Below are 14,989 nucleotides of genomic sequence, written 5' to 3' on the forward strand. Positions count from 1 at the left end.
GGAAACTGAGCTAAACATTCTCCCTATCAATGGCTGATGCATTGTACTGTCTTCTGTACTAACATAAGCTCTGTGTGAATCTGTCGTTGATGCATCACCTGCATTGCCTATTTGCAAATGATATAATCACCTCATTAGGAGTACACTGCCAAAAGTAATACAATTTTTTTCTTTATTAAAACGAGATCAAAAACAATTTGCACGAGCTATTTAAGTAAGAAAAAATACAAATGTTTTACAGTGTGTCACATTTACTTAAAACAGCTGATGCAAATCCTTAACTGAAGGCAACGTTGCTAGCCTCACTTTTCTCAGGGTGGTTTAGAAACACTCATTATGGAGTACAGAGTATTCATCGTCTCTTTGGCCCATGATGCGAAACAAAGAGGTCTTGTACTGTAATGAATACAGCTCAGAATACATTTGTCTAATCTGGAAAAAGCTCACAACATTTTAGACTGGGTCATCCAAAGAGAAATCTAACGAACATGACAAACTGCTGCAGAAACTGTGGATCAATAGCATGTTATGTCCCCCCCCACCCCCCACCCCCCCTCTGTGGCTTCCTGATGGCTTACCCATTTTTCCTTTCATTTTGTTTTTTCTTTTCTTTTCGGGGTGCGCAGGAGGGTGGGAGGGAGGTACACTGGTCTGTTGAAGTGTTAGCCTTAAAAGCCAATGTGAGTTGATTTGCATGTTTGCTATGTGTCTACACTGTGCTTTCAAGCTCAATTAATACTTCAAACTCACCCCTATAAATTTGTTGCATTGTTCTATGCCCTAGAGTAAAAAAGGATAAATTAAATACAAACTTGTGTGGTCTTTGTTTCTAGCCATGTACTGCAGTTGCTTCAAACATCCTGAAAAACACAATGTAATGAGCTTTTGTTCTCAGAAGATCATGTTTTAGCCTAGCTTTCATATGAACCTCTATTTTGTCCCATAGAATATGGAATGATCGGAGAGCATACAGTAAAAAGTCAGCGGCCAAGATCAGTTCATGACACAAAGGCCCTGCAGGAGCAAGCTGAATCTGCTAAATTTATGGCACAAACTGGTAATACAATAGTTATGTTTCTTTACTTTATTTTGTTAACTAAACTTAATTTCATCATGCATGCTCTCTCTCTTGTACTGCACTTTTTAAGTGGAAATGTTTTGTACTATTATTTTTTCCTACTCATTCTCTACTGCACATACGAGCCAGAAAGACTGATTTCCCATTTTTCTATGAGTATTTGAACATAACTGGGTTTTGTAAGTCTGTTTGGTTCATTGTCACACAGCGAGTGGATTACATATTCACTCATGCTCATGGAAACATTAATTAAACAGCTGTTTAAAGCTAAGGCCCTGATGTAGTTAATCGTTTCCTCCAAGGTGAGATAAATTAAATGTCACTCCATAAAAAAACCCACCCCTTTGGCCAAATTTGTAATACATACAAAAGTTGAACTGATAGATTCTGCCCTTAGAGATCAAATGAAGTGATGTGGTTTAATCAAGTGTAGCATCCAGTAAATTGAAAAGCTGAAATTATCTAAATTCATGATGACATTTACCACCTAACACCTATAGTTTAGTTTTGTTTTTTTTTACAAAATCAAGAAGTACTGGAAGTGACAGCATAAGCAAAATCTTAATTTTACTTTCATTGCTTAGTTAAGTTTCTTCTAGAAAACACTTTATTTCAGAGGGTGGGTTTAGAGTTAGCTGCTACTGACATTATTTGATTTTTCCATGTGTTATTCCATTTAAATTGCTGTCATTGTTTAAAGACTCCTTTCATTACCATTTTAATTTGCGAGACTCCATACATACAGTACATCCCGGCACTAATGTACGATCATTAACATCTTTCCATTTTAGGTACGTTGTTTCTCTGTCGAGTCACATTACTGTGCTTTTCTGTTTCTCATTCTCACACAGTTTACTGTCCCTGTACTGCCTCATTTAACAAATTGATCCACCTTTCAGACTATTTTATGATCTTTAAAATTAAGGGCAGGGTTTAGATCCCTATTTGGCTCAATATGTGTCCTTGATACTACACGCTCAGAAACTACTTGAAAGAATACTGGGCTTAAAATTCTAATGTGATTTGATCTAATGACTTCTAATGACATAAATGTATTCAGAGCTGCAATTGAACCCATTCGTCTTCATATTAAATTACTCATTTAATGCATAAAGCCTTAAAGGAGAAGACTACTTCACCTGAGGGTCTAACACAATCAAACATCAATTATTCGGTGACTACTCTGTTGTAGGAGTTGGAGAGCCCACTCACTTGTCACCAAATAATTTATTTTTTCCATTTAGGCTACCATGGCTTTGGAAATCACCCCACTGTCCCATCATAAAACACAATTTATTTAGCATTTCATGGCTTTTTGGCGTTTGACCCTTTGGAACCATGAATATTGAAAAGCTCAGTGCTGTTTCTTCTTATTAATCTTTATTAATCTCAAAAGAGATGAAAGAGGAAACTTAACAACTGTGGTCTTTTTACTATATGATTATTTAATGACTTAAACTGCTTCAAAGTCTAGTTGCCAAAACCTCCATTTAGGCTCAAAGGGCTGGACCACAGAAATATAATCCACTGTCATTCTGTGGCTTAAATTCTACCTGTTACATTTCCTTCTGGCTACTAACAATTGAAAGGTGAATATATTGATAACAAAGCCTGCTTTGATGAAGGCAGCATGAAAATGGCTATGATCTGCTGAATAAAACCAGCTCACCCTCTCATTTTCCTCTTCTCCTGGGAGTTAACAGTTAAGATGGATTTAAAAATTATTTGAAACCACCATCTAAAACAGAGAAGTTGCTCCACTGTTGTCAAGGAAACTGGATAGTTTGCTGCAGTGCAAGGGAATCCATATTTCAGACCTCTTTTTTAAACTAACACCCATTAAATTCCATTTTATTTTCTCAGATGATGTTTTTCTTGCATGCCGCCATGTTCTTATGATTTTTATGATGATTTTCTCACTTTCTTTAAGCATATAATTAGGTTTCCCTGAAATGCATGAATTATTTTTTAAAGATGAAGTGAAACAATTAGATGTAACCCTAATGTCTACTGCTGGTTTTTATAATCACAGCTACGCCTTCTCTGTGATCTTTGCATAAATGCACTTTCAAATTTGTTGCAAAGAGGCTGATTAATTTATACATCTCCCCTGCACTATAATGCAACTGCTCTCAGTAATTGCAGACAAAAAACACTTTAATGTGCTGCACGCAAATGAAACCACTAATCAGAAGAATTAATCTGCCAACTCAGGATTTATCAAAGATCACATAAAGGAAGTACAGACTGCACAACAGTGTTACTGTAAATCTTAAAGGCCCCACCTCACCCCATGACTCATGCTGGCCCCTACATATTTTACTCAACCCTGCCCACCTTGCCCCATCCTGCTCCCAGGACCATATTGCTGCATTTAACTAGTGTCACCCTTCTCCCACACAGGTGAATCAGGTGCAGAGGAGTGGTCCCAGTGGAGCTCATGCTCTGTAACATGCGGTCAAGGGTCGCAGGTGCGAACAAGAACATGTGTCTCACCATACGGAACACACTGCAGCGGCCCTTTAAGAGAATCAAGGGTTTGCAATAACACTGCCCCTTGTCCAGGTAGTGTTAGTCGCAGATTCTTGAATATTACTGTTTTTCTCATTTGTTGTTTATATGGAAGGAAATGTGTGCTGTTGAGTTTTAACAAACTTCTCAATGTCTCTATTGTAATTCTATCATTATTACAGTAATTATTAATCTGATGCTTTCTTTCTGATGTTATTTTGTGAATGTGGGTTTTATTCATGGTCATTTTTTGCGTTTTCCATTTCATATAACTGTACAGCAATTCATCAGCATTGAAATGGTTTTAATGACGTGTGGTTCGGCACGGAGCTTGTGGAGCAGTAGATACTGATATGTCGTCAGCTTCATTTCCTTGAAGGTCAGCCGTGCATTTTAAAATAGCTTGACAGCATTTCTTCAAACACGCTGTAAGGCATCTCTTCCTCAACCCATGATGGCATGGAGAATGAGTCACTGGTAGTTAGGTATCAGCATCAGATGCTTTTGTTACTGGTGACTGCATTGCACTAATGTTTGTCTGCGTGCATCTGCTAGGACAGCGTGTCATTCTAAACAAGTCACCATTATCCATTTTGATAAGACAAATATGTTGATTTAGTGATGAGATTCTGAACTTATGATTATTCAAGGTATCTGATCATGCTGTGTAGTGTTTCCGAGACACAGTACAAACTTTTAAATCATGGCCAATCAAAAATTCTGTGAGATACATCCTCTGACATTCTGATCCATGGCGCATGGTACTGTACTTCACTTGTAGATGTGGCATGTCTAAGTGGGAATTCAGCAGTTTAAAAAGATTAAAATCTTACTGTGCATGTACATTAATAGCTAGAAACCAGTCTGTGTGACTCCTCTCTGGTCCTCTGGTCAGAAATATCAAGCTCATATAGGTAAAAAAAGAAAAAGAAAAAGAAAGCCACACTGCCCAATTCCAGGTATATGCAATTAATTTGCATGAAAAATTATTAATTTAGAAGCACAACTTGCAGAGCTGCCCATGTGAATTCACTATTGTCCCTGATTTATCTCAGCACTTGCAGACATTAGGCGTTTGCTCATGGTTAATTGTGGATCAAGAACTTTCTTTTATGCAATATAGCAGAAACACTTATCACCTAATAACTGGCCATGAAACTCCAGGAAGCTGAAGCAATTTTAACTTTTCTCAGCTTAAGACGGTGTTAGAAGTTTTAATTTTTAGAGAAAGTAAAAGAGGGAGATTTAAGATGAGAGACCTTTTTAATTTCTAAAATGTCACCGTATTGTTTGATGGATTTTTAGTCTAGCATTAGACCATATCAAATGTACACTCTTCCTGCAGTGTTGTGAAGCATTGCCTGATATCCAGTTTTCACTTAGTTTTATTAAAAACCTAGCACTAGGATCACAGATTTTGATTTTTTCCAGCTCATCCTAAAAATGCAGCTGCTATAGCATTAACCTTACTTAGCCTAGCTACAGTAGCAAACTGGTACAAAACAACCCCACCTGGCATAGTGTCACAAGAAAGAGAGTCTATATCTAATATTCTAAAAGAGACATATTGCTCTGCTTTCTGCAAATTCTGTGTAGTATATGGATATCTTCAAACTGCTGAAATTAAAGACAAACCGCTACAGTCTAAAAAGGAACCTTACCTTGTAGTCACCATCACTGAAAACGCCACATCATCTGCGAACAATGGTTTGGGCACTGCGGGCTGCAGATCAAGTATGCTGTTATAAATTCTGGGCCTCCATACAAGTTGTGATGCCATTCATCCAACACAATAAGCCTGCCAAAATACACTCCTGCTTTGTGAAATATCCCTTTTGAATGAGTGGCCTCTTTTACAACCCAATCAGCAGCACCCATGGCTTTTGCTTTTTTCGTTTGGTTTCTAGTGCACTTATTCTGCAGAGGGAAGGCAGTCCAGTTTATAGGAGTTACGTTCCTATAGTAGGCTACAGGTTTTACATACCGTGCCAGTATTTAGTGCCAATGTAGGTAGTGTGTTCTTGCACTGTTGCACAGGATAAAGCATGCTGAGCTAAGTGTTAGTATTCACTATTGTTCAGTTGCAAGAGTGAGTTAATATTACATCACTCAGTGTATCAGCCCAACACCCTTATTAAAATGCTGCACAAAATCAGGAATGAAACAGGTATGGCTGGCATGTTTGTAGTTTTTTCCTCATCCTATCATAGGTGCTAAACCTTCAAAATGGGTAGCCTAGCATTAAATACTTGTGTTATTATTTTTAATGTCTATAGAGCGCAGTCACTATTTCAAAATGCGTGGCTTGGTTGGGGAAGGGGACAAGTCAACAGTAACTGAAAAATAGGCTACTTGGCTACCAGGATAAAGTGCTGGATTATTTTATATTTTCATTACTATCAACAAGTATTGAGCTGCAGACTGATATAGTCAACTCTGTGCCAGTTACCATAACTCTACTGCCATCCCAAAATGTCAAAAAGCCTGCCTCTTTTACTCGGAGAAGATATAATGAAACACTGCCAGAGCATGAACAGACGTCCTCCTTACAACATGCTACAGAGTATTAGCAGTTATGGATCTCTTTCAGAATAAAACTACAAGAGCTGTGCTTGTGGCAGTGAAGTGCAAAAGTAGGTCTCTTGTATGCATTTTAATGGGTTTGGGATGACAGGGGTGTTCTATGAGTGGAACCAGCTACTTCACGTTGTGGCACTTGTTCAGTGTTGGATAGATTTGTTGGTTGCAGTCTTGTCATGGGGATCTGTTGACAGTTGGCCAAATAAACCTTTATCACCTTTATGTGTGCAGAAATCAAACGCACCCAACAGCATGAACATGCTATAATATTTAATTTAGGAAAGAATGTTGCTAACTGATATACACTACTTTACAAACAAACTAGTATGTTTGGATGATATGAAGAATGTAATATATGAACAGCAACAAGCTTCATTAAAACAAAGCAAACAAAAGGTGCCTATATACCAGCAGAAAAATGGGATGTTTAGTGTAAATATTTGAGGTTGTTGACAATTTGATCATAAAAGTGTGTAATTGTAGTGCATTTAGAACACTGGCTCAAAGCAAAACTGACAATCATGCAAACACATCAAATCCAAAGAATAAAGACGAAGAAGTTCTCTTTTGTTATCAGGCTAAAGAAATCGTAATGGTATAAGGTGCGATTCTTGTACAGGTAAGGGGAGACATTTTCCATTTACACAGTAGGCTACAATTTCCCTGTGAGCCATGACACTAGAAAACTGAATTTCCAATTACTGAAAACTTATGGCAAAAAGCTTTGTCGGTGTGATTCCAAGAGGAAAGAAAATAATTAAGATCATTGTTTCACACTCGTCCCCAATAATAACAGCACTTATTTAAATAATGAGGTCTGGACTTACTGGTTGGCATTTTTAACTTGATTAAGAGGCCAGAAGCTTTACCTGAAGGACTCTGAAACCAATTCTGATTACTGTAGGAAAATGTATTTTCAGGTGTCTTCAATCTTCCCTACTTGCCAAAGTGCAATATTGTACACAACATCCTTGAAGTGCAGCTTTATGATTAGCAGTGTGGATAGTGTTTTCGGTGTCAGCTACCTCAAACCGCTCTGTGGCAAAAAATAAAAAAGAGAAAGAGACTGCAACAAAATAGTACAAATAATAAATAGCCTACTTTATGTTTAGTATATCTGAGCACCAGCTAACAAGTTTAAAAAAAGGGTAAAACTTCACTGGAATGACATGAGAAAGACAACCAAATCCCTCTAACCATGAACGTATTTGCTTTGGCCACCAGCTTGTGCTGGTCCATGAATTTGACCTCTAGTAGCACAATACATTTGTTTGTGGCTGTCCCTGTAAATCATGGCTGCAGTTCAAACACAGGCACACACACACACAAAGAGACACACAAAAAAGATGCAGAATTCTATTCCATCATTTCTGGCTGTGGTGACTACCTGCTATGTACACAGTTTTTCCAAAATAAATGCTTTAGCCACCAAAGGACACTTAGCTAAAATCATCAAAGCACCACCTAGAGGCCTGGGACAAAAGGTAACTCGTCTCCGAGTGGACCATTAGTTTGATCCCAAGATCCAACTTCTCTACAACTGATCCTGAGATCCAACTACTGTATTGCTGGAACTTTAAGCCTCTGCACAAACAGTGGTTAGTGACCCCTCTGAAGATGAACCATCAGTTCCCTGTAATCAAGGTAGTCAGACATTCACTTCCAATATCTTAAATCCAACTTGCAATCACCAAAGGCCACTAAATATGTTATGTCCAATTTCCATAAATTCTGCCCTTTATTTTGTACCTCCGTATTGAATGCACTGCAACACCCACACCAGCCTGTAATTCCTGTTGCAGTTACCTGTGGGGCATCATGCCTGATTAGAAAACAAGGATTTAGCAGAGCTGTGTTTTATGCATGGCATATCTTAAGTAGAAACTTACTTTTGGTAATAAAAAATAGTGCCAGTGTGATTTGGGTTTAATACAATTTCCATTCCCTTAAAGTTCATTTTTGACCTTTTAATTCTTTGTAAATGCTTTTCATCTCAAAGATCAAGAAGACAGCAGTTGCAATCTAATATGAGAGGTTAAACCTTTGCATTTTGATAGAAGTGTTCATCATTTCATATCACTTGCATTTCATATGTACATTTGCAGGAAGACTGCACAGTGCCAAGACAAGACAGGGGGTGTCTATCATCTGCCTGCCTCACAGATTTCTATTTTTCTCTACCCAAAGTACAACTCTGAGCCAAAAGCAAATATTCTCTGCAGTTGTATGAAGACTCACCATCTGTCAACCAGAGCCCAGTTAAGCTTACACACAAACCAAGATGCAAAAGGAATGATGGCCCTTGCCAGCTATTGTTTAAAATTAAATTTAAAAAAATTAAATAAGGACGATAGTTTAAATGTTGCCCGTTGGTCAGGGAACTCATAATATTTAGAAGGCACTTCTTTTAAAATATGTATTTTCATAAGCAACTCATATGAGGAAAAATGACAAATGTATCAATGGAATTATATTTAAGTAAAAATGTCCTGGAAAATTATCTGCAGAGTAATTTGAACGAGAATTGCAAGACTTCATTAGAAATTCAAAACCAGGCAAATTGATCCTATTTTGACTGGACAACCGTAGTGGCAGCCCATCTCAAGTATCAAAAAATAACAATATGCCACATGGGATTTAGAATGACTTTTATTAAGAGAACTTTACTAGCCTTCGAAACATTTTAGGTTTAATTTATCAGACATTTGATGACAAGACTGCATGAAACATATTGACGAGCTTCCTGTTTGATCAATTTCCTTTTGCATTTGGACAGATATTTAGTCTGAGTGGCAATTTCATAAAATGTGGCTGGTTCTTTAGAGATCTGGAGGTTTCTGGCTGTCTTCATTGTGTATGATTACCACATTGCAGAACTATTGTCAGGCCACATTACCCAGTAAATCCAGTGCTATTAGATTCTCAGTCAAGCAAGAAGACTCAACAAAATGTAACACTGCTGTTTCTCACTTACACTTTGGGCTAGAAATTCAGAATTCTTATTGTTACTCCTCTGTATGCTGAAAGTGCCATTTTTATTATGAGCTGTGCTTTTACAACTGCAGGAAGCATTAATAGTGGGGTAGCATTTATTATTAGTGTGTACATGATAAAGAACGGTAAATGTACTGAGGTGAATGAAGCTTGTTCCCCACGCTGTCTGCTCAGTTTCTCATTGACATTAGTCTTGTTGCTAATTGTTTTGATTGATTTTATTTCATCTAAGGCTCAGTGCAGTTTGTTGCGGGTTTTTTATACTATAGCAGGTATAGAAACATTGATCAGGCCTGACGCCTTTTCTGTGCCCGCAGTACACGGTGTATGGGAGGAGTGGTCACCATGGAGCCTGTGCTCATTCACATGTGGCCGAGGTCACCGCACTAGGACTAGGATGTGTGCCCCTCCCCAGCATGGAGGCAGGGCCTGTGACGGACCCGAGACCCAGACTAAGCTTTGCAACATAGCACTATGCCCAGGTATTATCTGTCTCTAAATATACTCAAATAGCAATATTCACAGTTGTGAATTTAAAACATGAGAATCAGAGGAATGTAAAAGGTAAAATCATAAAAATGATCATAAACTGATTTCAAAAGATCTGTACTTGAGAACAGTAGTAGTTTATCTTGCACAGTTGCCTGTATATGATAATTAATGTAATAAATTAGTCAAACGATGAGCAAAAGGCTGCATGAATGCAGGTTTTGTGATGCCTTTAAAGCAACAGTGCTTACACTATAATGTGGGTTAGGAAACCCTGTTGAGAGTCAGTACTGTAATACTGACATCAAAATCACTTACCCACAACTGCCTGTGAATGGTAAGCAGATTAGTGATGATGAGTTTTTCCACACAGTAAATGTTAGCTTTGCTGTGGTAAACGACTGGGTGAAAACCACTCAATCAGAGATGCTCTCTCTCCCCTTTCCCCAGACGGGGAAAATGGAAGGCCACTAGCAAATATTCTAATAATCCAAATCTTAATATGATTATAGTCTATCAAACTGCTTTCTATGTGTTATTCTCCTTTTACTTTAAGGATGTTTTTGAAAATTCTAGCTTGCAGAATAACCAAAGGAGAAACTCAGCTGCAGTACAGTTCTCCAAAATCTACAATTAGTCATGTCATTTTTTTTGCTTCTTACTGTCTGTTTTCTTGGCTTTCAATCTTGAGAGAGAATAGTGATCTGAATATCTCCCCACATTTCTGTTTGCCCTCTTTTTCCCTTCACTTGGGACATGCTTGTTGGGTTGTGGTTGGTGCCTCAGTGGACGGACAGTGGCAAGAGTGGAGCTCTTGGAGTGATTGCTCGGTGACCTGTGCCAATGGCACTCAGCAGAGGACCAGGCAGTGTTCAGCGGCTGCCCATGGGGGATCTGAGTGTCGCGGTCACTGGGCAGAAAGCAGAGAGTGCCATAATCCTGACTGCACAGGTAAAATCCTGAGCCTCTTAATTCTGTATCCGCTTTGATGTCTAAATTTGAAATCATGATTTGAAACAGGAAAAAGAGATACCCCCCACCGCCCCATCCCATGTTGTCATCATTATTAAAGCCATGGTATTATATTCTTTACTATCAACTTTAGCCTAGCAGTTTTGTCTTCCTGCTGGATATTGAAATGCTCTGTAGCAATAATCAAACTGTGTTGTAAGATTCAAGAACAATGGTCAAGACCGTGCTCTATCTAAAACCCAGTTAGATACAGTATACTCTATGCCTTTCACATAACTCAGGGTGAGCTGTCCAAACTGTCTGTCAACATCATAGATGTATTAGAGGCTTAAAGATGTCAGCTTAATGGTCTCCATCAGGCTTCCAATTGTCTGATCATGTGAAGAGCCTGAGCACTCTCGTAATTTTCTGATGCACTTTTCAATATGGCAACGTAAAGCAGCTTTTTAAAAGTTTCCCTGTATTTCACTGGTATGTGTGCAGCGATGAGCTTCCTCTTAAACTTTTGAAAGTTAGTGGGAATGTTGTGTAACCAGTCAGCCAACCTTCTGCTGGACCACAAAAAAAAAAAAAATAATAATAATAATAATCAGTGCTTGTGAATGTGTATTTTTAATTTGTGTGTATGATAATGAAGCAGGAGATGCCGTTGTTTGCCTCACAGTGAGAGGCTGCATTATACAATTTATTCACTTAATGAGGACCAGCTATTTAGCAATTCTTATTTGTTTCCAAGGTAAGGCATCAAACATTAGTGACACAAGATAATCTAAGCCATCACTTAACAAATCCGCACAGTATCCATGACCAAATGACATTGTATTTGTATAGCACATTTACAACTACTCTAAGTTATAGCAAGGCACTTCACTATGCTGATTAAAAACATCACACAGAATATAAACCTCAATGTGCATTATCAAAACAAGAAATCATCTAATCCAGGGTAAATGCCAGAGTAAATAAATGCGTCTGGTGTAATGCTTTAAAAGACCCTAAATATGAAGCCAGTCTGATGTTAATGGGTAGATCAATCCACATCTTAGGGGCCCAGTGTCTCTTCTTAGGCCTGGGAACCTCTAGCAATAGTTGGTCTTATGATCTTAGTGGCTTATACTGTGTTAAAAGTTCAGAAGGGTAAACAGGTGCAATCCATTTAACGCTTTAAAAACAAACAATAACATTTTAAAATATATTTTAAAATTGAGTTGAATCCTATAACGGACTGAAAGCCAATAAAAGGATGTACATGCATGCCTGTGAAAAAAACAAAAAAAAAAAAAAAAAAAAAAAAAGCATTCTGAACCAATTGCAGGCATGCAACAGCAGCTTTGTTTATGCCAATGTACAGAGCATTGCAATAATCCAACCATGGACTGATGAATGCATGAGTCACTTTTTCAAAATCTTTAAATGAGAGAAATGATCTTACTTTAGAGAACAGTCTTAACTGGAAAAAACTAGCTTTACCTACTGCACTAATTTGCTTCTCAAAACTTAACATACCATCAAAGATCACCCCCAAGTTTTTCGTAGCAGGGTATAAATGTGGAACCAACAATCCAAGATCCAGATCACCAGTACCACTACGAGTGCCTGTTTTTTGGACCAAAAGGCATTCTGTTGTACTCTTATTTAAAGAAAGAAAATTCCGAGCCACCCACAGTTTAACATCCCTAACAAAATCGAGTAAGTGGTGCAATGAACTAGTCATGTTCACCGTCAAAGGAAGATAGAGTTGTGTATCATCCGCCTAACAGTGAAATAAAATGTCATAATTTTCAAAAGAATCAAACAAAGAGGGAGCAAATACAGACAGAAAAATACTGGGCCCAAATGGATCCATGAAGGACAACACAGGAAACGGAGTCCGAAGAAGAAGACAATTCCCTGATACTAACAGAAAATGGTCTGCCAGATAAATAGGACTGAAACCACTTTAGAGTTGTATCTCAGACTCCTACCCATTCTTTCAAACACAGCAGACAAATTCAACTGCACTAACAGAGGTGACCCACCATAGCCCACAAACCAGTGCTGATTCTGTATTTTGACGTAGTTTGAACGCAGGCTGGAATTTGTCATAAAGAGTTTTCTTCCAAGAAATCTTGATGTAGTTTAGACCACTCAAGGCACTGTCTTGCTTTGTGGAACAAAAATAAGAAGAAAGTAAACCAAATGTTTTTTTTTTTGTTTGTTTGTTTTTCCAGAAATACTCAGGTTTCCTTTGAGTGTGCATTTTGAAAAGCATTTTAAAAAAATGATTCAAAACAGAATGAAGCCCAACTGTCTAATAACTACAATAAAGACCTGTGCTGGATTTGGAATTAATGTTGTGTTAGCAAAATGGAATAATTTCTCCAGGACTGCTGGTAAAATTAGCTCTTTGAAACACATGAGCATGCATCTGTCTGAGGAATCAGCTGCTCTGACATGATATTTTACTGGGATTTGATCAATGCCTTGTGGACAGTTTTAACCAACAGGTCACAGTAGTTTCTGTTTTATCTTTCTTCCGGAAGCAGTCCTGACAGAGGTTAGTTGTAGGACATGAAACAGCCCTGCACATGTGAAGGAGGGGGTAAGTAGAGGTTAAAATGAGAGTGGAGTGTGTTTCCTACTCACACAGTGTTGTACTTTTCAGTTCAGACAAGGGCATGTGATTTACTACACCGCTGAAGGGGAGCATCTGTTTTTTGTTTGTTTGTTTTTTTATGTCCAATGCACAATTTAAGTATTCATTACAGGGTCATAAAACATGCTGTTTTGGAAACTTCAACATAACTGTGCTTTAATTTTTGCAAAGTGAAGTGCATAATCTATACTGACAGAGCAGCTTCTTCAGCCATAAAACACACACTTCTGATATTTTAAAAATAATCTTCATCTTTGCAATACCACCAACAACCTGAGTGTAGAAACCAAATGCATGTATACAAAAAGCGTAATTTAATAATGTTAAGATCAAATGGCATTTGATGAAAATCGCACAATGTATTGTACTGTATCATCCTAGTTGATATTCTTTATATTTAATGGCAAACTGAATCCCTCAGAGAGTGTCTGTTTCTGACCAAGAATGATTCTGTTTTAGCTAACGGCCAGTGGAATCCTTGGGGTCCATGGAGCGGCTGCTCTAAGTCCTGCGACGGTGGTTGGCAGAGGCGAGCAAGAGTGTGTCAGGGGGCAGCGGTGACTGGGCAACAGTGTGATGGCACTGGAGAAGAAGTTCGAAAGTGCAGTGACCAGCGCTGCCCAGGTGAGCCAAAGGCTAAAAACTCTTAAATCTGAGCATTCACAGAGAATCTGAATACAAGTGCAGAGATAATCTGTTATCTCTGTGAAATAAATGACACGGGCCATTACATAAGATCAGCTAAAACAGAATCTGAAAAGGAGAAGCTCAGTTGATACAGAGGAGGGATAAATAAGAACTGACACATTTCAATGAAGTAAGACACTGAATGACTGGTGACAGACATAATTCTATTGTGATGTACACTAGATATAATTTTAATACTATTATTAAAGCCTAATGTACTATTCTGTGATCAAACAACATAGCACCGGGCCTGGGGAGGGCTTGGCAATTAATCGAATTTTATTTTCAATCATGATTTTGGCTACCAACAATGATGAAGATAAAACTATTATTGTGCCTTGCTCCGTTTCACAATAATGAAGTGAAACATTACTCAGGTTGACAACACCTGAGCTCGTTTCTGTGCGTGCAATAAAACCTCAGCAGGGAGATATAAAGTACAGCTTCTGTCAAACTCGGTAACAGATCATCACGGGTAACAGTCCGTGTTTACCGAAACGTTGTACAGATATCACCACCAGGGGGCGCATCAGAGTAAGTCAAGCATGGGAAAAACTCAAGCGACAACAGAAGAAGAGATTCCTCCTGTACCCCGCTGTTAGTGTTACACATGTGCTGGAGAGAGAATAAAAATTCAACAACAGTGGTCTTATTTGTCAAAATACCCACTAAATGAGCATAAACCTCATTTAAACTGAATTTCCGGGTTGCAAGCGAGAGCAGACGTCTTTACTGCTCCTCTTGTCTGTTTTACAATTTTTCACATCTTCTACATTTTCAAGTCTTTGAACAAATTCTACAACTATTAAAATGCCTCCAAGAGGGAAAAGAGCTAATAAATCAGAAGCGAATGAGGATGTTGAAGCAGAAGAGGATTATATTTCAGCGGCGCAAGTAACAGAGATGTTGAGTCAGCAGAAGCAGATGTACACCGCACTGTTGAGCCAACAACAAGACAACTTCAAAGGTTTTGTGCAACTACTTATGGAGACAAATAACAAGAGACTCGACGACATCACCAGAGAAATACAGGAGATAAAAAC

The 14,989-nt window shown here is 38.2% G+C and overlaps 1 protein-coding gene and 1 long non-coding RNA gene across 13 annotated transcripts in view; one reads left to right on the plus strand and one right to left on the minus strand.

Moving 5' to 3' along the window:
- LOC109961930 (uncharacterized) overlaps positions 1-14,989 on the minus strand; it is a 77,472-nt gene that overhangs the window by 57,012 nt on the left and 5,471 nt on the right. The window lies entirely within an intron of this gene.
- Positions 1-14,989, plus strand: part of adgrb3 (adhesion G protein-coupled receptor B3) — a 114,919-nt gene that overhangs the window by 42,173 nt on the left and 57,757 nt on the right. For 8 of the 11 annotated variants that reach the window (XM_020603109.1, XM_020603105.1, XM_020603104.1 and 5 more), the window contains exons 3-7: positions 947-1,057; positions 3,482-3,643; positions 9,481-9,645; positions 10,439-10,603; positions 13,719-13,883. In XM_020603109.1, coding sequence (XP_020458765.1) covers positions 947-1,057; positions 3,482-3,643; positions 9,481-9,645; positions 10,439-10,603; positions 13,719-13,883 — 768 coding nt within the window. The remainder of the gene's footprint in view (positions 1-946; positions 1,058-3,481; positions 3,644-9,480; positions 9,646-10,438; positions 10,604-13,718; positions 13,884-14,989) is intronic. The other 3 variants (XM_020603110.1, XM_020603113.1, XM_020603114.1) reach the window with 3 other exon arrangements.

Source organism: Monopterus albus, unplaced genomic scaffold (genome assembly GCF_001952655.1).
Source record: "Monopterus albus unplaced genomic scaffold, M_albus_1.0 scaffold60.1, whole genome shotgun sequence".
Taxonomy (NCBI): Eukaryota; Metazoa; Chordata; class Actinopteri; order Synbranchiformes; family Synbranchidae; genus Monopterus; species Monopterus albus.